General features: G+C 46.6%; 1 protein-coding gene across 1 annotated transcript in view; it reads right to left on the reverse strand.

The window, feature by feature from the left end:
- The window catches only part of gfral (GDNF family receptor alpha like), a 145076-nt gene that overhangs the window by 69709 nt on the left and 53995 nt on the right, over window positions 1–21372 (reverse strand). The window contains exons 2-5 of the mRNA XM_072500682.1: window positions 18247–18384; window positions 12950–13102; window positions 11925–12335; window positions 11745–11816 (exon numbers count right to left, since the gene is read on the reverse strand). Of these exons, the coding sequence (XP_072356783.1) occupies window positions 11745–11816; window positions 11925–12335; window positions 12950–13102; window positions 18247–18384 (774 nt within the window). The remainder of the gene's footprint in view (window positions 1–11744; window positions 11817–11924; window positions 12336–12949; window positions 13103–18246; window positions 18385–21372) is intronic.

A 21372-nucleotide genomic window follows, 5' to 3' on the forward strand; every position in this document is an offset into this window, starting at 1 on the left:
ATGCCCCATGACAGGGCCTTGAGCAAGAAAGGCTCAAAGGATTCCTCCAAATAGGTTTCCACTCTGCCACAAATGGCCTACCAGATTCATCCCTTACCAGCTTTCATTTCCATGACTGCCAACACATTGAGGTACCCTTGTGATCCTGGCACCTCCTCTGCTGTGCCCGCCTCACCCACTGGGGCTGCCAAGACTCGAAAACTGCCAGCCCTCTGATTGGGCCATCAGTATCAGGACCACAGGATGAGCACAGTGTTGGTTAGTTAGGAGGTTTTCATCAGGAAGATAATGCTGGTAGGTGAGCTGCCAGAAAGTGCAAGCTCGGGACCTCCATTTGGTCCCCATGTCCATCGTAAAGCTGGCCTATACTTTCCTCGCTGATATTGAGATCCATTCATGCACTTTATCTTTAACTCTATTAACTTGATCTGCAGAGTTACCTCATGGTTAAAAAAAGAACCAGTGTAGAATGGATTTCCATTGCATTTTCAATGAAGTACATTTAACAACATGGGACCAGGAAGAGGACATTTCACTTTTCAAGCCTGTTCTGCCATTCAATGAGATCAAGGCTGATTTGGGACTGAATTATATGTATCAGCCTTGGCCCCACATCCCTAAATGCTTGGGTCAAAAAAAATCAACCTCAGTTTTTAAATTTATATTTGATTTGGCATAAATTCCCATTTGTGGAAGGGAGCTCCAACCTTCTACAACCTTTTGTACACATGTTTGCAAATTTCACATCTGAAAAGTCTGGCCCCCAGGGTCCTAACCTTCGACATCCCAACAGGCAGAGACAGTTTCTGTCTATCTATCCTACCTGTTACCCAGCATATTATGAAAACTTTGATCAATTCTCTCTTGAACCTTCTAAAATTGAGCGGCAATATGACCCTAATTTGTGTAATTGCTCCTCATAATTTAACCTATAGAGACCAGGCATCATTCTGGTAAATCTACATCATATTCCCTCCAAAATAAATATCCTTTTTGATTATTTTCTGTACCTGCGCTTGATATTTCAATGATCTGTTCTAAGTGGATGGTCGACATTAAAATCCATTTGTCACAGTTTTTCCCGTACACTCAATCTACCAATATCTGGAGGTGAACGTTTTGAGGTGCTTCCCCTCACATGGTATCCCCACGGCCCAGACTGAACGCCGGCTTCTGGCCAAACAGCCAGCCACCGGGACGTGTGTGCCCCCATGGCTGAAGGCGATTCCAGTCCATGTGCAAAGTGTGTCGCCAGTCCAGGCATACCCGCAGGCAGCAGGAGGTTCAGCACTCCAGACATCACGGACGAGGTAGGCGTCAGCCCTGGGGCCAGGCCTTGCATCTGGATGGTCTAAACAAGGCCGCGGATGAGACTGAGAAGCAGCTGAACAGTTGGACAGCGCCCCGCATGGCCCCTATTCACTTTCCAATACAAGTAAATGGTCATATGCTCGAAATGGAGCTAGTGGCCATCTTTAGTGGTGTAGAGCACTTTTCATCTTATCAAACAAGGGGCGCATACTTTGTCTGGCAACACAACAGCTCATTTGGCCACTTATACAGGGGAACAACTAAATATCATGGGGTCCACCCTCACGCCAGTGGTTTATTGGCAGCAATCAGTGAGCCTTCCCTTTATTGTTGTGCAAGCAATAGACCATGTTGGGCCATGATTGGTTACACCGGCTGCAGTTTTTTTTCAGAACATACAGTGCAGAAGGAGGCCATTCGGCCCATCGAGCCTGCACCGACCCTCTTAAGCCCCATCCCCATAACCCAATAACCCCTCCTAAACATTTTGGTCACTAAGGGCAATTTATCATGGCCAATCCACCTAACCTGCATGTCTTTGGACTGTGGGAGGAAACCGGAGCACCCGGAGGAAACCCACGCACACACGGGGAGAACGTGCAGACTCTGCACAGACAGTGACCCAGCAGGGAATCGAACCTGGGACCCTGGCGCTGTGAAGCCACAATGCTAATCACTTGTGCTACCGTGCTGCAGTTGGATTGGCAACATATCCTCTGGCACTGAGCAAATACCCGGATGTTTTCCAGCCTGGTTTGGGTGCCATTAAAGGAGATGTGATCAAAATTCAGGTAGACCCGGAAGCTCAGCCCTGATATTTCCTTGCCCGCCCAGTTCCCTGTGCTATCGTGGACAAGATGTGGAGATGTGGAAACCAGGTATGTGGTACATACTCTTGCAACTTGGCCAACATTGTCTACCTCATACGCTGCAGGAAAGGATGTCCCAAAGCGTGGTACATTGGCGAGACCATGCAGACTCCGTGACAACGGATGAACGGACATCGCGCGATAATCGCCAGGCAGGAATTTTCCTTCCAGTCAAGGAACATTTCAGCATTCAGCCTCTGATCTTCGGGTAAGCGTTCTCCAAGGCGGCCTTCAGGACGCGCGATAATGCAGAATCACCAAGCAGAAATTTATAGCCAAGTTCTGCACACATGAGTACGGCCTCAACCGGGACCTTGGATTCACGTCGCATTACATTCACCCCCCAACATCTGGCCTGGGTTTGCAAAATCCTACCAACTGTACTGGTTTGAGACAATTCACACCTCTTTAACTTGGGATTATCCCTCTCTCCAGGTGCTCAATCTGGACCTGGAAAGACTTAAATTACCTGCGAAGACTCGCATTCAAAGTATCGTCTTGCATCTCTGACTTTATCTACATACACGTTTCTGGAACCTCCCTCTTCATTCGCCTGGAGCAGTGCTCCAAAAGCTAGTGATTCGAAACAAAACTGTTGGACCTTAACCAGATGTTGTAAGACTTCTTATGGTGGACAAGGTTGAGACCGAACTTCGGTGTTTAGAAAGTTTGGGCATCACTCGGCCTGTGTGCTTTGTTAATTGGGCAATGCTGGTCATCCCTGTAATGAACCCAGATAAGACAGACCACCTCTGCAGAGACTATAAACTGATGGTGAACACAGCTTCGAGATTAGACCGTAATCCTTTACTGCGCGTTGAAGATTTCTATGCAACATTGACTGGTGGCTGTACTGTAATGAAGTTGGACACGAGCAACGCTTATCTACAGCTGGAGCACAATAAATCCTAACAGAAGTGCGCCATGATTAATACGAACAGCCCACTCTATGAGTACATCCGGCTGCCGTTCGCAGTATCCTCGGCATGCGCAGTGTTTCAGCGCATCATTGAGAACATCCTGCGTAGTTTGCCGCACAATGCGGTTTACTTAGACAATGTGCTAGTCACAGGGGCCACAGACCAAGAACCTCGAGGTAGTGTTGTAATGGTTTTCCGAATATGGGGTCCACCTGTGCCACCGGGATGGCCTACACCCAGTCGACGAGAAGGTACGGGTATTCAAAATGGCCCCCACTCCGCGCGACACCACTGAACCTTTCACTTTTCTTGGACTAGTAAATTATTATGGCTATCTTATTCCAAATTTGTCTACCATCCTAGCTCCCCCCCCTCCTCCACTTGCTCGTGAAGAAGCATCGGCCTTGGGCTTGGGGCCAGACCTAGGATGCGGTGTTTAAAAAGGAGATGTGTCGGTTATCTTCTTCAGGGGTGCTGATGCATTCTGACTCTTCAAAAACGTTATATATCATATACGATGCTTCGCCGTGTGGCATTGGAGCGGTTCTGTCCCATTGGATGACCGACGGCTATTACCGTCCAATTGCTTTTGTAATAATCTTTATTGTCACAAGTGGGCTTACATTAACACTGCAATGAAGGTACTGTGAAAAGCCCCTAGTCTCCACATTCCGGTGCCTGTTCGGGTACACAGAGGGAGAAATCAGAATGTCTAATTCACCTAACAGCACGTCTTTCGGGACTTTTGAGAGGAAACCGGAGTGTCCGGAGGAAACCCACACAGATACAGGGAGAACATGGAGACTCCACACAGACAGTGTCCCCAGCTGGGAATCGAATCTGGGACCCTGGAGCTGTGAAGCAACAGTGCTAACTACTGTGCTACCATTTTACCTCCCGGACATTGGCTGCGGCCGAGACAAAATATGCTCAGATCAAAAAAGGTCTGGCGGTTGTATTCACTGTGAAACAGTTTCATCAATAGTCTATGGCTACCATTTTTCTAACATCACCGATCACAAGCCATTGCTTGGCTTCTTCCATGAAGACAAGGCGATTCTACCAATAGCGTCAGTGAGGATTCAGCGCTGGGCTTTGTTATTGGTTGCTTATGAATACACTTTCGAGCACCGCCCAGGGACCCAGATTATGCATGCTGATGTGTTCAGCTGTCTTCCTCAGCAGATGGAGTCTGCGAACCCTCTTATGATGGATGAAGTGATTGCTGTCCTGAACATTGTGGACTCCTTACCCATCACTGCCTTGTGTGTTCGTGACTGGACGCAAACCGACCCTGTACTTGACAAAGTGCGATGTCTGGTGCTGTACGGAGGCCAGTAGTGACAGCTGCCAAGGGAGTTGAAACCTTTCTTCCCAAAATTGCCAAAGCTGACCGTGGAAGACAGTATCCTCCTGTGGGGCACGTTAGATGTTGGCCCGGCGAAGGGACAGGCTGTCGAGTTGAAGGACATCCCAGAGTGTCTAAAATTAAGATGCTGGTGAGAAGATGCGACTGGTGGCCTTGTTTGGTCAAGAATATCGAGACATTGGCTGGTTTAGCTCACTGGGCTAAATTGCTGGCTTTTAAAGCAGACCGAGGCAGGCCAGCAGCACGGTTCAATTCCTGTACCAGCCTCCCCGAACAGGCACTGGAATGTGGCGACTAGAGGCTTTTCACAGTAACTTCATTGAAGCCTACTCATGACAATAAGCGATTTTCATTCATTTCATCTGTCAAGAGCACCAGAAGCTCCCCGTGGTGGCACCCATTAAACTCTTGGGAGTGGGCAGATCGCCCTTGGGCTCACGTACACACAGATTTCGCCAGTCCCTTCTTGGGTTCGATGTTTCTCATCCTGGTCGAGCCCCACTGGCTGGAGGTCCACAAAATGGTGTCAATCACTTTCTGGGTGACTATCGAGCAAAGTGCATTTCTTTTTCCAGCCAAGAAATCCCTGAGATACGCGTGACCGATAACGGGGCCTCTTTCACAAGTGAAGAATTTGCCGCTTTTGTGAAAAGCAACGGGGTTCGTCATGTCTGCACCGTCCAAACATCCAGCATCGAATGATCTGGCAGAGGGAGCCTTGCAGACGGTTAAATGGGGACTCAAGAAACAGATTCCTGGCTCAATGGGCACAAGACTGGAAAGATTTTTATTCTCGTACAGGGCCACATCGCACGCAGTAACTGGGGTAACCTCCACTGAAATTTTTTATTCCAAGTAAGGGGCAATTTAGCGTGGCCAATCCACCTACCCTACACATCTTTTGTGTTGTGGGGGTGAAGCCCACGCAGACACAGGAGAATGTGCAAACTCCACACGGACAGTGACCTGGGGCTATGCCGGGGACAGAAATAATGAAGTGGTTTCCTGTCAGACTCCGCAGTGAGAGACAGCCCCTTCTCTGCCCGATTCCCCCCAGCCCGCTCTCCCTCCCCCTCCCTCCCCATCCACCGTGGGACTTAGACTCAGACGGGAGAATTCCATCCACAGTTTCAAAATTCCTACCATTAAGAAAATATTCCAATGTGCCTTTCTCGATCTCCCCACACTGAAATTCAATTGCCGCAGCTTTTCCCATTCTCTCAATCTGTCTATATCCCTTTGAAACATCCTGCTCCCACCTATACAGTTCATCTTAACTCATTGATATCAGCAAACCTGGATGCACAGCTCTTTATTCATTCATCCACTTCACTGTAATATATGATGAAAATCTGAGACCCCAATACAGATCCCTAAGAACACCTTTTGTCGTATCCCACCAATCAGAATGCACTCCCTTTACAAAAGTCAAATACTCCGGCTGCTGGGAATCTGAAATAAAAACAGAAAATGGTGGAAATATTCAGGAGATCAGGCAGCATCTATGGAGAGAGAAACAGAGTTAATTTTATCGGGTCGGTGGCCATTCTTTTGAACTGAACAATGTTAATAGGGTTTTAAATATGGAAATAGGGAATAAAGGAGGAGTGGGAGACAAGAGCACAAAATCACAGAATCTCAGAATAATATAGTGCAGAAGAGGCCATTCAGCCCATCGAGTCTGCACCGATGCACGGAAAATACCTGACCTGCCCACCTAATCCCATTTGCCAGCACTTGGCCCATAGCCTCGAATGTTACGACGTGCTAAGTGCTCATCCAGGTACTTTTTAAAGGAGATGAGACAACCCGCTTTTGCCACCCTCCAGGCAGTGCATTCCAGGCCGTCACCACCCTCTGGGTAAAAATGTTTTCCCTCAAATCCCTCTTAAACCTCCTGCGTCTCACCTTGGACCTGTGCAAAGGAGTGTTTGTGATAGGGTGGAAAGAAAGCATGAATAAATGAGACTTCAGAAGATTTTTTAATTCAGCAGAGGATGTCCACAAAATTGATAAAGAAAAAATAGGCTAAGAGAGCAAACTAGCTGTAAAAAGCCATTTAGCCCTGTCGCGAGATTTTGCGCTCTCGTTGCTACTCACACCCACTACGGACGGGAGCAAAAAATTACGGCCAATTCTTCGAGTCCGTATGACTCTTCTCCAGAGCTGCCTTCTTGCCTTGCTCTTAAATTATGAAGGAGCACTGTATATCATTCTCAAAAATGTATGCGGAGTGCTTTCCACTGGCCAGGGAAATGTCTTATGTTGGAAAAAGGCAATTTTTGCACTGACCCAGTTATCACCCGTGCTCTTTTCAAATTTTAATTTCAAAGCCAAGAACCTGCAAGGCCAACTCCAGGTTGTTTCACATCATCGTAACATGCGGAACTGAGGCGACCTCCACTGTAACTCCGAATACTTGTGCTGCTACACAGCTATTTTTAGATAGCAATTTTATTCTGCTCCTGAATATAGTGCAGAAGGAGGCCATTTGGCCCATGGAGTCTGCACCTTTCCTCTGAAAGAGCACTTTACCTAGGGTCAGGCCCTACTCTATCCCCTTAACCCAGAACTCCACTTAACCTTTATTTAGAAACAAAGGGGGAATTTAGCATAGCCAGTCCATCTAATCTGCACATCTTTTGACTGTGGGAGGAAACAGGAGCACCCGAAGGAAACTGTAGTAAGTCCACGGAGGCAGGAGTCCCTTCACCAGAATTCCTTTTATTTACAAACCCAACAGCTGAACAACCATGACCATTCAGTCTGCTGTTTACACCGGGAGTGCAGAGGATCTAACACTTCCTGTAATATACAGAGAGAGGAGTTCCCTGATTGGGCCACTAATCAGGGAACTCGTATTCTAATTGGCCAATCTCAAAGGCCTGGTCTAAGTCGTTACAGAAATCCATGCAGACGCAGGGAGAAAGTGCAAACTCCACACAGGCAGTCACCCGAGGCGGGAATTGAACCCTGGTCCATGGAGCTGTAAGGCAGCAGTGCTAACCACTGTACCCTTCCCCCATAGCTCTAAAAATGTTCTGTTTCTTCCAGTTCCCAAATAGTGCAGGCTTATCACACCAATGTAAAACAGTTTTGCCCTTGTACCAATGCACAACTGCCCAAGTAAATCTAGGGCCAAGGTCGAATTTGACTTCTACCAAAATCCCAGTGAAACTCCCTGAAGGAAGGCTGTGACACACCACTTTGATTTGAAACCACATGGGGTATAAATGCAGTGCAGCGTAAAATCTGCTTTACAGGATACTGATGTTGTCCGCTGGAATCCTCCCCAGTTTCTAAGAGTTTAAAATCTGAACTGCTGCCGAGTCCTGTATCTTCGCGGCCTACAGCTTTCTCCTGGGCAAAATATTTAAAGCTGCAACCAAGTAGCAGAGAGGCAACAGAAATGTGGTTCTGCCTGGCTGGAGTCCGGCAGTTTAGACTAGTGACTGCAGAGTAAATGTTCTCGATGGGTCAGATGAATTTTGAAACCTGCCAGGCTGGAAATATCACATAAAATGCTAAGTTGTAAAATAAAAATTCATCAATTTTTGAAGAGTGAAACTGAAACATTTGTTCCATTCTTTTCAAACAAAGAATTTTGATGGTCGATTTGTTCCTCCCCATTTGTGCCAGGTTTATCCCCAATGTTATGTGTGTGAAGAGTTTATTTGTTTGCTATCTCTCGGATTATGAGAGGAATTTTATTATTTACACCACGTGATGGGAATCAATCTCATTTCTAATATTCAATGCATGTTGGAGCGGTTTTCATTTCCTAGTTATTATGGGTCATTATTTGTATTGATGTCCTGAGTGGGGATGTATTACACAACTTCCATCCTTTGTTGACCTAAGTAGCTATTATTATTTTAAAAGGTTACAAAATTGAGCCACTGTGCCACTGCATCAATATGCAGTATAATGAAACCCTGAAAGTGGGTTCTGCGATTTTCAGGTTGCACAAACAAAATATATAAATTTGAGTAAAAGCCATTTGTGCGAGAAATCCATGGAGTAAAGTGGACTTATTGAACCACCCTTTAGGTTGGTTTAATCCATTATTAGTCTCTTTAAAATCAGAGTCATTGCACAGAGAGAATGGGCGGAATTGGCCGTTCTGGAGACAAAGTGCGGTGCTAAGTGGAGAAGTCCGCATGACTCTCACTGTGTGGCAGGGCGGGTGGACATGCACGATCTCCCACTTTTTAACGAATTAGCTATGCATGCATGAGGAAATCGGCAAATTTTGTGGTACATCAGGCAGAAAGTCGCCCATCCTACAACCAGGGGTTAAACGTGCTGATGCCATTTTTAAAGAACACCCAAGTGACACATTACATTCACTCACTGCAGGCCTGGAGCTTTGTATTATTCCTCCAGAGTACTTGCGGCCGCAGCTCATACAGGTGAAGCTGGCAGATGAGAACAACCACTTCCCAGGACATAAGAGGGTGCCTCAGCATTACCTTTCACTCATCTCGAGACAAGGACATAGCTGATGATACACCCATGGTCAGGTCAATGCTACCACCGCAGTGGTCCAGATATACAAGCATCTTAACTTTATAGGGGTCTTGTTGCCCAAGCCCTTGCTCCTCATGGCCCTGTGACAACCAGCAATGGGTCCTCCATCTCCTATCTGGATGAGAGACATTACCAAGGCAGGGTTGACCACTGTCTACATCATTGGTACCTTAGTCGATGTGGAATGGATTGAAATGTTACATTTCTTGTGCGTGTCTTTACAGGTTTTCCTCCATCTTCAAATCTGCAGGCCAACCTTTGCCTGACTTCATTCTAGATATGGTATCTCAACCCCACACCTTCCAGGTGAAGGATATCCTGGAGGAGTAGAGATGAGTGTTCCTCCTGCTCATGCATGAATGCATTTGGAGACAATGCTCTTTGCTCAGGGTGATTAGAGCCATGTGCAAGAAGTCTCACATGGACATGTTTCCACTTGTTTCCACCACCCTAGTCTGTAGAGAGGCCATTGCCTTGGTAGCACTGAAGACTAATGGTTCTTATCAGTCATGACCATTCCGGAGGGGTTTGAGGTGTAAGTTGGCTCACAGTCTCTGACTGCAGTCAGTGGCAAATAGCACAGAGTGAGTGCAGCTTCTCACCTTGCTGGGATCTCGAGGTTATGAGACCATGATTTGGAAATCAATCCTACTGCCGTGTGGGCTTCACCATAGCGTGAGGCTCACAACTGAACATTGTTCTCACACGGTTTCCTCGTGATTATTAGTCAGACATTTGTGCTAACCTTGTATACCAACTACCCTGAAAAGACCCTCCTCCCACTTTGAGCTATTGTAAATTTACATTGAATGCATTGTATTGCTGTAACTGGAGAGATGGGGCGCATTACTTTGCTGACTTGCTCCACCACCTTCTACCCTCCCTCTGTCAGCCATCAACTTCCACCAATTTCTATTGACCTACTCAATGTCAATCTTTACTCTTCCTTCCATCACTCTTGAACCTCCTACTATCAGTACGCAGATTTTGCGCCCCCACCCCGGACCCCTCCATCGACTACACCAACCCCAACCTCTCACACATCTTAATCTTCCCTGTACACCTCCCCCCAAATTATTCAGGCAACCCCACTCCCTCGCATTCCCCCAAAAGCCTGCCTCCCCTTCCATCCTTGGAGTTGCATGTGACGGACGCACCCAAACTGTGACCCTCTTGAAGGCAAAAGTAGTGTCTACATACCTCGAGGTCCTCAGCTCATCTACAGTCATGAAGCAGGCCGTTCAAATTCCCTCCTGGCAGGGGATTTAATTTGGAAAAGGAATGTGATCCAGTGAGTGGGCTTTTAATGAGCATTTCTGAGATGCAAATGAATACAAATGTGCTTCCCAGGATAGATCAGTGGGAACCCCGAGCTGCCTTTAACTCGCCATCAAAGTCATGAGAAAAATATTCCAAACTGATTTCTCGACAGTGGAAAACTGTCTTTCCCATTCTTCCAATCCTAATGCCCCCTGCCCACCATGATTCCTGCTGCTAGGGCGAGTGGACAATACCACCCAATGTTTTTTTGCCAGAGTGATGGGTTTGTGAAGGTGATAGCCAGACAGCACAATGTTCAAACTGTCACTTTTCAAAGGAATGTGGATGAATATCTGATTAAATAGAATAGGGGTGTACGAGATGAGACAAGATCGGGGTGATTTAACGCTATGCAATGGTCCTTAAGCCACTGAGGTCCCCGAAACTGACATGAGAGAGAGAAAACTGGGTTAGCACATGTAATGGGAGGGATTCCCCAGTGCCCCAGCCGCTTGTTTCTCCGCCGCACGCTGTCAGCTGGCAGTAGGATACTATCCCCTCATCGATTTCCCATTGAAACCATCCCAAACCGTTGCGAAACCTGCTGGTGGGGTTGCGCTGCCTGCCGGAAAAGTGAATTCCAACAGCTGAAGATTTCCAGCCAATGTTTGTAACACTGGAGTGGTTTTCTACCACTTTGTTTAATTTGCTTTGCAGAATCTATCGGGTTAGATATTATTGTGTCTTAAATATAACCTTTGCTCTCGGCAGTAAACGGAATACAACAGTACAGGAACTCAATAGCAGTGAATACGCGCTCCTGGCCAAGCTGAAAGTTATTGACTGGTTTTCAACCATAGTTTCGGAAGCGAATGAAGACAACGGCTGAAGTATAACTTGGAAGGCAGGTTAACATTCTGACCAAATCAAAGTTAAAAGGTGAGCTCCTGATGCTCCGAGGGGATTGCCTCATCCCAGTTAGGTTTTATGCCAAGTGCTCAGTAACTGCAATCTAGTTTGCAGCCAAGTTTTAAAGGTTCCCAGGCAGTCCAATGGCCCATCTGGGAACATTTTAACCATCATCTTCGATGCTTTTAATGTTAGCAGAGTGCACTCAGACCATCAGCTCTCTCTTAACGTTAGAATTTTCCACTGACAATTGGAAGCTGGTGAGCAAAACAATGCTTGAAGGTCAAAGAGTGGCAAGGGAGCCAGTTATATAATTTTGGGCTGCCAGCTGTGCACTGAGAGTAGCTGTGGTCCAACTGGTCCCTTAACCTCAGCTGCGTAACATCTGGCTGGAAAGAAATGGTAATGTTAGACAGCAACAAATGACAATTCTGGTTTGTCACACCCAAGCAAAGAAAAATCGGGAGCAGCACGTGGCACTTTCCTCTAATCAGAATGAGGATGAGTAAAATTGTATGTTTAACATCCAATTTCCCATAAAATGCTACTGACGAACAACACTCTTTTATCTCTTACTTTCGTTGTCATATTTGGCAAGAAGAGTGGATTCTGGGGTTGATTTTCTGCTCTCCATGACATCATCTGTACCTGTAATTGAAACAATAGTGCAAACATTATGCACGTAAATTTGGTTCAGAAATCAATAGCAGGTTCAACACATCAAGGATTCTATGTTAGGCACTGATGTTAACGTACTGCTGCCCCCAACAGGATTATGCTGTTCCCTTCCTTCGTCCCTGCTTGTGTTTAGATTTGTAGATGCAATTTTCACGCAAGCATTGTAGAAAAGGCTGGTCCGTATTCTCTGGCACTTCAGCCTTCCCTGTCTTGGACAGTCACAGTTGGCGAGGTCTGTGCGCTGCAATGCTTGCCATGCAGTTAGGCACTGTTGTCCTACAGATGGGATGTCGCAATTACCTTTCCTGTTCTTGCACATCTTCTTGAACCTTGCATACACTGAACTGCAATTGGCGGATTTTAGACAGCGATACCTAACTGCTGAGCAATCATTGTCCTTCTTTATCTGGTTATTTATACTCATGAGCCTTGAACGTTGACTCCAGTCAGGTTGTGCTTCTGGATTCACAGGAACTGTTCTGGAGAGCTCTGCATAAAAACGGAGAGGAAAAGCTCAAATGTCAAATAACCTTCCGAAAGTTATCTAAAATACATTGACCCATGTCAATATAAACTTAGATACACCTGTTTAAGCCCATAACAACATTGGCTGAAACCTTTTACTTTGATTTGACCTTTCGCTCCAACAGCCAAACTCGTTGTCACCTTTTTTTGTAGGGATATTGAGGAATGGGAAAAGGACATTTGGCTTGATACGATGGTGTGTTTCTAGTTAATCTCATCCCTGCCTTTTTTCCTTCTCACTATATACTGTCTCGAAAGCATATGGACTTGCCTCCTGAATTCAGTACAATGACCTTTCCTAATAATTTGTTCCATATGTTAATTAATTCCTCTGTGAAATAATACTCACTGAATTCCCTCTTTACTCCTTATTTGCACAGTTTTAAACTACATTTTCCGATTGGTGTTGTTCCAATCTAAAAATTTAGCGTGTTTGTACAAAGTCCCTCTCTGCAATTTTAAAGCAAGTGTTAATCTTAGGTAAGGGTCTTTCACCTTATATTTCCATTGATAGAACATGAAGCTGTCTGTAAATTCATTGATGCTACCTCATTATATAGCTGTGGCTATTTCGTTACCTCCTTGGTTGGTGCATTGTTTCCCAAGTGGTCTGAGAAAGTCGCATGATTTGTCTTCAAGACAGTTGCACCCCTTAAATGCTGGGTAACTGTCAGTTAAATACTGGATGGTTAGGTTACAACTGCTGCGATCCTTTTCTGTGCAAGCTTCACCTGCAATCAATTAAAAGAATATTATATTTGAATGTATTTGTTAAATTTGCCAGAATGCAGATGATTTAGTACAGTCTGAATTACTCAAGAAACCATGGTTCAAATTACAGCGATTGGAACTGAATCAAGCTGGTTCATGTTTTCAATTTTTTACCATTTCTGTGAAGTTGCCTTCAGATGTGTCCTTCCACATGCAATCTCTTTGTGGAAAGATTCTATGACTTGCCACTAACTTCCAAACAAATCTCATTCTAACAAACTCAGAGAGACTGCACATCTAATTCTCCCCATCAGCAACCCACATTTAGCAATAGTTCCTCCACTCCCTGCAGCAGGACTTCATTCGGAGTCCAGTGCTGGTGTGAGATTTGTAATGATTGAGTTTGCTTGATTTGATTATGTGCCTCTCCACTGTCAGAAGCTATTGAGTACTATAATGTTTTCAATGAAAAGATGAAATACTTCTACATTTTTGGTTATTTTATTCTGCTTTGAGCCACCTACCTTTCACAATGTTTCCCAGTTGGAAAAGTACTCAAGGTCCTTCCCATTAATGCTCTGTAACTGGTTGTTCTGTCTGTGAGTGCACTTGCCCTGTGGCCTTGCTACGTGTGTAGTTTAACTATTGCATGCGTGATGCTGTGTCAGAGTTCTGTGTTGTGCAGATGGAAAATGCAGCATTTGACAAACTTTTTATGGCCAACTCACTTTCATTTTTATTTATTGTTGGCTTCTCCCTCTAATTTTGGTTATTTTCTAAACCTCGTCTTACACGAGCAACAGGAGGACAAAACCTGCTGGTGACATAAATGGCAATTGCAGATTGTTCAAGAGATAACAGGGAGGCTGGAGCCCAGGGATCCGGCACTCTGAGGGAGCCCTTGGCCAATGACATGCCCTGGGCCTGGTTGTCCCAGAGCTGCTGGAAATACAAAGGTAAAGTCACGAGCATCAGGAAGAGATGACAGCATCACTTCTCGGATGGCAAGACCAACTGGAGGAGTTCAATCACCTTCTGGCCAAGGAGATGGCACCGTTACGCCGACACAATGAGGCCAACACTGCGAGAGTGGCGTTCAGCTCATGACCTCCATGGCTGAGGGAGGGCATGAGCTCCATGGTGCAGCACTTCAACAACATCGTGCAGACACTTGTGGGAATCCACGGGTGTCAGCGCCAGAGGATGGTGGGGTTTCTGGATCTCACTCCAGCTGCCCCTCTAGCCCATGAAGCCCAGGGGTCCTTGGGCACCTGAAGATAATAGGCAGTAGCTCTGCCCAGGGCCTTCCACGCAGCAGACCCTGGGAATGTCCAGTCCATCTGATGCCCCTCCCTGTGAGCGATACACCTCCAACTCTGCACACTGAGGAGGAGCGGTACAACACCTGTACAGTCTGAAAGAAGGCCCGGATTTTAAGATCCCGCCCCGCCCCAGGGGTTGCCTGCCAAGATTACCTAAGGCAACAGGGCGTGGAGGCAGCAGGTCACCTCAACCTTACCTGTGGATCCTGGGACTACACCTAGATGTAGTGGGAGGGTGAGTTAGAATTCGAAACTATAGACACCCAATGGGCACAGGTGAACCAAGGCACTCATCAAGATGTCACCATTGTAATATCGCTCTTGCATTTAAAGACCACTTTATTGACCCAGACAGATTCTGCACACTGTCATGTCATGGAGCCGTGCTCCACAAACACCTGTGCACACTCAGTGCTTCACCCCCGTAGAGTGTCAGAATGGAAGAGCTATGTCTCTCCCAACTCCCACACTGATGACACAGGGTTGGAGGTGTATCGCTCACAGGGAGGGGCATCAGATGGGCTGGACATTCCCAGGGTCTGCTGCGTGGAAGGCCCTGGGCAGAGCTACTGCCTATTATCTTCAGGTGCCCAAGGATCCCTGGGCTTCATGGGCTTGAGGAGCAGCTGGAGTGACATTGTTGGTGCTGGCACCCACTCCCCAACCCCCTATCCCTGGAAGGTTAAATCCGCCACCCCCGCCCGCCCCATCAACACACAGGCCTCTCATGTCTGACAGTATTCTCCAGTGGTGAGAATGTTTGAGGGCTGAAAACATGTAGAGAGTCTTCCCACCTCGTACGTAGGGTGGAGAGAAACACCAGGGTGCTGACTTCGGCGGAGGCATTAGCTGCTGAGCTTTGTCATCCAATATTCCTAGGCCACATGATAATCCCATTCATTGGCAGGTTTCATTCAGCTCTCTGTTAGGTAGGAGTCAGCTATTTCGCAGAGGGTAAGAGGAGCATCGCTCTGTCCTCCCTGTAAGTCAGCAACATTCTCCTTCAGTTTCCGGCCAATCAATTAAGCGCCCTCCCCATGAATGCAGCCACCATCATCCTTCTTCTCCTCCGTGAGTTTCCCATCACCACCCTCCTCCAACCTCCTCCTCAATCCGTTGCAGTTCAAAAATGGCACCCATGTCACCATAAGATGTGCAGAGCTCAGTAGGAAAACACTGCAGTCGAAAACACCCTGCACCTGGGAAATAATAATAATCTAATAATCTTTATCAGTGTCACAAATAGGCTTACATTAACACTGCAATGAAGTTACTGTGAAAAGCCCCTAGTCGCCACATTCCGGTGCCTGTTCGGGTACACAGAGGGAGAATTCAGAATGTCCAATTCACCTAACAAGAACGTCTTTCGAGACTTGTGGGAGGAAACCGGAGCACCCGGAGGAAACCCACGCAGACACGGGGAGAACGTGCAGACTCTGCACAACTAGTGATTCCAAATCGGGAATCGAACCTGGGTGCCTGGCTCTGTGAAGGAGCAGCGCTAACCACTGTGCTACCGCGCATGTGGATGAAGCCCATGGCCCTGACATCCTGGCTCGCCTGATCCGGGTCCAAGTTGATGTACATATGGGCCTTCGCATATAGCACATCTGAGACCTCCCTTATTCGCAATTTGTTACCTGGATTCACGTCTGGAACCTGAGAGCATTGCCCTAGATTTATGGATTACAGTTCAGTAACTCTAAGCCACAGGGGAAATCCAGGGCTAGGTTTCCACTATCTTGAGCAACACAAACAACCAAGTCAACTCAATCCTATAAACTGAAGGACAAATTAAAGGGACAGTGCCTTCAAGAGAAATTGCCTTGAAGAAAAAGTGAATAACAAATGAAACTTAAAACATCAAACCAAAATGTGATTAAAAGATTCTATAAGGCACCCCAGCCCCTGCGATGCCTAATAGGCATGGAAGGTTTCGAGGAGGTGAGGTTGCCAGGTTTTCGTTTACATACAGCTGTTGTGACGTCACACGATGATCGATGAATATTCAGAGAGTGGGGAAATCCCAGCGCGAGGGCTCGCTAATGATGTTATAATGTCTTAAAATTAGGTTCCTGATTTCTATTTACGCCACCGGCAAGGGGCGTAGGCAATCGGAAACCGCGATCCAGCCGGCGTTTTCCGATTCTCACCGAATTTTCGGCTCACGTCGCCGCTCTCGTTGGCGGCTCAAAATCGCCCCCATAAGGTCCTGAGGGGACTTTACAGGGTGGATGCCAAAAGGACGTTTCCTCTTACGGCAGAGACTGGAACTAGGGGACATGAAAAAGGGCTGGGATTCTCCATTGCGAGTCCGCCCCGCTACCGCTGCTCGTGAGGACAGGGAATCTGACCGCTGGTGACGGAAATCTCTCCTCCCACCGTTTGTCAGTGGGATTTCCCATTGAAGCCACCCCATACTGCGGGGAAACCCGTGAACAGGGGTGCACTGCCAGCGGAACTAGAGAATCCAGCAGCCAGTAAATGGCCGGCGAATCCTGCCCAAGGAGTCTCCTATTTAAGACGGAGGTGAGGAAGAATTTCTTCTCTCAGAAGGTCATTTAGTTCTTTTCATTTTTGAGGCTACAATGGGATCAGTCATGAACTTATGGAATGGCAGAGCAGGTTTGGGGGGCTGAATGGCCTTTTCCTGCTGCTAATTCTTGTGTTCACGTGGAACTTTGGCAGGGGAGGGGCAGAAAATCGGTTTATCGTACGATGTAAGGTTTCTGCCGAACATACTCCAGAGTTCCAACGCAAAGCAAAAGAAACCCTGTGGAAATGTGCAACATGTGTCGGATTTTCCCTTCAGGAGATGAGTTAACTGAACCATGAGGGCAAAGCTGTCAGATTGTATTAAGGACAGATTGGAGTCAAGACTGAGCCTTGCACAGGTCACTTCACTCAGAGAATTCAAGGGTCTTTAGTAACGCAATGAACTCACTCATTCTAGACTGGATTCAAAGTGAGCAATCTACATTGTTTTCTCTATCCCATCTTAGATTTTGGATTAGCACTGAAGCATACCATTGTACACTTTCAATCTCAGGAGACTATCAGCTACTGCGGTAGCTATAACCATTTTAGCACTAAGTGCTAATTTAAGCCTTTGTAAAGAGAGGTCGGGAATACAAAGTAGTTATTTCTACAGGTCAGTGAGTCAAGAATATACATTTAAGAGCATCACTGAAAAGAACAAAGGGAGAGGGCTGGTGATTATTTTTAAGGAGACAATTCCTGAAATATAGAATCAATTTGTCAAAAATCATAATGGAATCAGAATCTATAAATGTTTGTAAAAGGGAAGCAAAATTCATTTGAACATAAAAAAGAGTATAAGGGTATAGGAACAAAGCATGGAATGGGGCTATGAGGAATACTAAACAACACATTTTACTGATGGAATAAACTGTATGAAGAGTTATGGTCTGTTTGAAGTACTACCGAATGATTTGTAAAACAAAGTCATGATATTTGCAATACTATATGCAGGCTTTAAATGTCATCGTATTCCACATTTTAAAACTAGAAAAATTCTCTAATTTGAACCCCTGCAATTCATGAGACAATGGTTTAATTATGGACACTGAATTCAATTCAACAAGTTCCAAAGCCGAACACTGAAAACACATTCAGCTTATATATAAATTCATACAATCATAAAAGTTGAAGAGAAGTTGCAAACTTTTGTATGTCAGGAAATTGCAATCGGCAAAACTGCAGATTTTGTGATATAACCTCAGCATTAATATTAACCCTTTAAATATGAGTTACTTTACTAAATTACAGTGTTAGCATTCAGGACAAACATGTTGGCAATATAGCTTCCATTTAATAATTACCTGTTGTGTTACAGACTTCTTCAATTAAGTCCCATATATTTTTACAGCCATCGGTGTCAGCAATGCACCATGTCTTTACCTGGAGACAATCAATGGTCTTGGTGCCCATACTAATGCCAATTTGAGACATTAAAATTGCTGCAAAAAAAGAACATGGAGAAAGCATTATTACCTACAGTCAGTTCCAATTTGTTTCTGATCATGTGACAGAAATTATCTTTACAAATAGTAATTGGCCTACTGGTAATGTTACTTGCATTGATTGGGGCTGCAAAGTCTAATCTGGGATGTTAGGCTAGATTTTCCCCTTTGTGTAAAGCTGGAACTCCTGCAGGTTTGTACTGACAGGAGGGAGCCGAGAGGGTGTATCACCACAGCACCAAAGCAGTGGACAACAGTTAAATGTCTCCGTTTTAAAAGGGCAGCATGGTGGTACAGTGGTTAGCACTGCTGCCTCACCGCTCTGGTGACCCGGGTTCAATTGCCACCTCGGGTGACTGTGTGGAGTTTGCACTTTCTCCCTGTGTCTACGAGGGTTTCCTCCGGGTGCTCCAGTTTCCTCCCACAATCCAAAGATGTGCAGGTTAGGTGAATTGGCCATGATCAATTGCCCCTTAGTGTCGAAAAAGGGTAGGTGGGGTTACTGGGTTAAGGGGATAATGTGGGGACGTACCCGTTCAGGGGATCAGTGCAGACCCGATCGGCCAAATAGTCTCCTTCAGTACTGTAGTGTTTCTAAATGGGAAGATGATCCTTGACAAATAGTTTCAGTTGCAGATTGTGTTGACTTTGGGCGAGCCAAAACTAGGTGTTTGGATTCAAATCAGAAAACGGCAGCTTCTACTAAGCCCTCTCCCCTTCCAGAAGAAGACTTTGGGTCAGAAAGCAGTGGTACCAAGAGGAAGATGGCACGTAGACCAAATGGAAACTCAAGTTCGATCTTACCCTCTCCCTGCCTCACTCTCACAACACTTTTAAGCGAGTATCAATGGTACCTGAGACGAACGAAGGGAACATTTCTACTACAAATTACCAGAGCTTTTTCAATAGGGAATAGTTTAGATTCCAAGCATTAACTTTAAATTAAATAACAATGATGTGGATAATGAAGTCAAGAACAACAAAGGAGCAGATCGGCCAAGCGGTTTACATCTAGTATTATCTCTCAGCCAAGGCTACCAAATTTATTGGCAGGCTTTATCTCTCTTGTTCCATTACCTGATACTATATCTCAATCAAAGAAAGTCTGTCTTATGCTCCCCTAGCTCCTTGCAAGGTATTTTGCTTTTGTACTTTCTACACTTTCAACTGCAGATTAATATTAAATATTCAAATATGTTGCATTAATCAATAATTGTGCAACCAAACTGACTTATGAAGAGAACATTGTAAACTGTATCTACCTAATCGGGAAAAAAACACCTTGTGATTTATGCTCACTCAGAGCGAAGAGAACTCACAGAGGAGGACCACCACAGGGGTCGAAATACTTTAAAAATAAATAGAATTCTACAACACACCCGAGATCCATGTCCTGCTCAACAACCACCCTCCCTGTCATCCCCACCACATCACACACCCTCTCTAACAGCTTCCTCCCCAACACCCACCTCCTCAATAACCCTCCTCCCTGGCTATTGCTCCACACCGTCTCCTCTCCCCAACACCTTACCTCCTCAACAACCGCCCTCCCACCCTGATGCGACCATCAATTCACTCAAAGACATGAGGTGAAGTATACCATGGTTTTAATCAGCTTAGAACAGTGCCTGCCTGCGACTGGTACAATATTGGGAACTGCCTGCAGGTCAGCTGCCCCAACCCTGTGGGTGAAGCCACACAATGGCCAATAGGTGGAGCCCACAGGGTTAACAACATAACACAACAGCAGAACATGATACAAATGCACTGGTGAATTATTAGCATTATACATTCACCACATTCACCCCGTTAAAAAATGAAGTCCGGCGGGGGTGACGGGCTCATAGGTTCAGCCAGTCCGGTGCACGGATTGTACGCTGCGACCGCCGAAGCACTGGTGTTGCAGCCGGTCCGGGTGGCTGTGGAAGTGGGTCCGGTGCGGGCACAGGCGTGGACTCCGGGAACGGCTCTTCTGGAGCTTCATTCCTGTGGACCGGTGTGGCGGGTGGGAGGGAGCGGGGGAGCCATATAGGGGTGGGGGTGCTGGGCATGGTAGGTTGGACGGGATATAGTGTGGGGGCTGCGGTGGTGGTGGTAGAGCCTGCGGGCGCCAGGTCCCGGAGAGAGACGGTATCTTGTCGGCCATCGGGGTGTTCGACATAAGCATATTGTGGGTTGGAGTGTAGGAGCTGGACCCTCTCTACCAGGGGGTCGGTCTTATGGCTCCGAACGAGGAGGACTGGTCCCGGTGTCTTCAGCCAGGATGGAAGTGAGGCCCCTGAGGTAGCTCCCCGAGGGAAAACAAACAAGCGGTCATGAGGAGACTGGTTTGTGGCCGTGCAAAGGAGGGACCTGATAGAGTGGAGCGCATCGGGGAGGACCTCCAGCCAGTGAGGGTCAGTAGGACAGTCTTCCAGACCGTCGCGCTCTCCCTCTCCACCTGCCCGTTTCACCTGGGGTTATAACTGGTCATCCTGCTCGAGGCGATGCCCTTACTGAGCAGGTACTGACGCAGTTCGTCGCTCATGAACGACGAACCCCGGTCACTGTGGACATAACTGGGGAAACCAAACAGGGTGAAGACACTATGCAGGGCTTTAATGACAGTGGGAGTGGTCATATCAGGGCAGGGGATGGCAAATGGGAAGCGGGAGAACTCATCTATGATGTTGAGAAAGTATGTCTTGCGGTTATTGGAGGGGAGGGGCCCTTTGAAATCTATATTGAGGCGTTCAAAAGGCCGAGATGCCTTTACCAGGTGGGTCTTATCCGGTCGATAGAAGTGCGGTTTACACTCCGCACAGATTTGGCAGTCCCTGGTCATGGTTCTGACCTCCTCGGTGGAGTAGGGCAGGTTGCGGGCCTTGATGTAATGGCCGAGCCGGGTGACCCCCGGGTGGCAGAGGTCATCGTGGATAGGCCGTAGTCGGTCATCTTGCTCGCTGGCGCATGTGCCGCGGGACAGGGCATCTGGGGATTCGTTGA

This window comes from Scyliorhinus torazame, chromosome 4, assembly GCF_047496885.1.
Source record: "Scyliorhinus torazame isolate Kashiwa2021f chromosome 4, sScyTor2.1, whole genome shotgun sequence".
Lineage (NCBI taxonomy): Eukaryota > Metazoa > Chordata > Chondrichthyes > Carcharhiniformes > Scyliorhinidae > Scyliorhinus > Scyliorhinus torazame.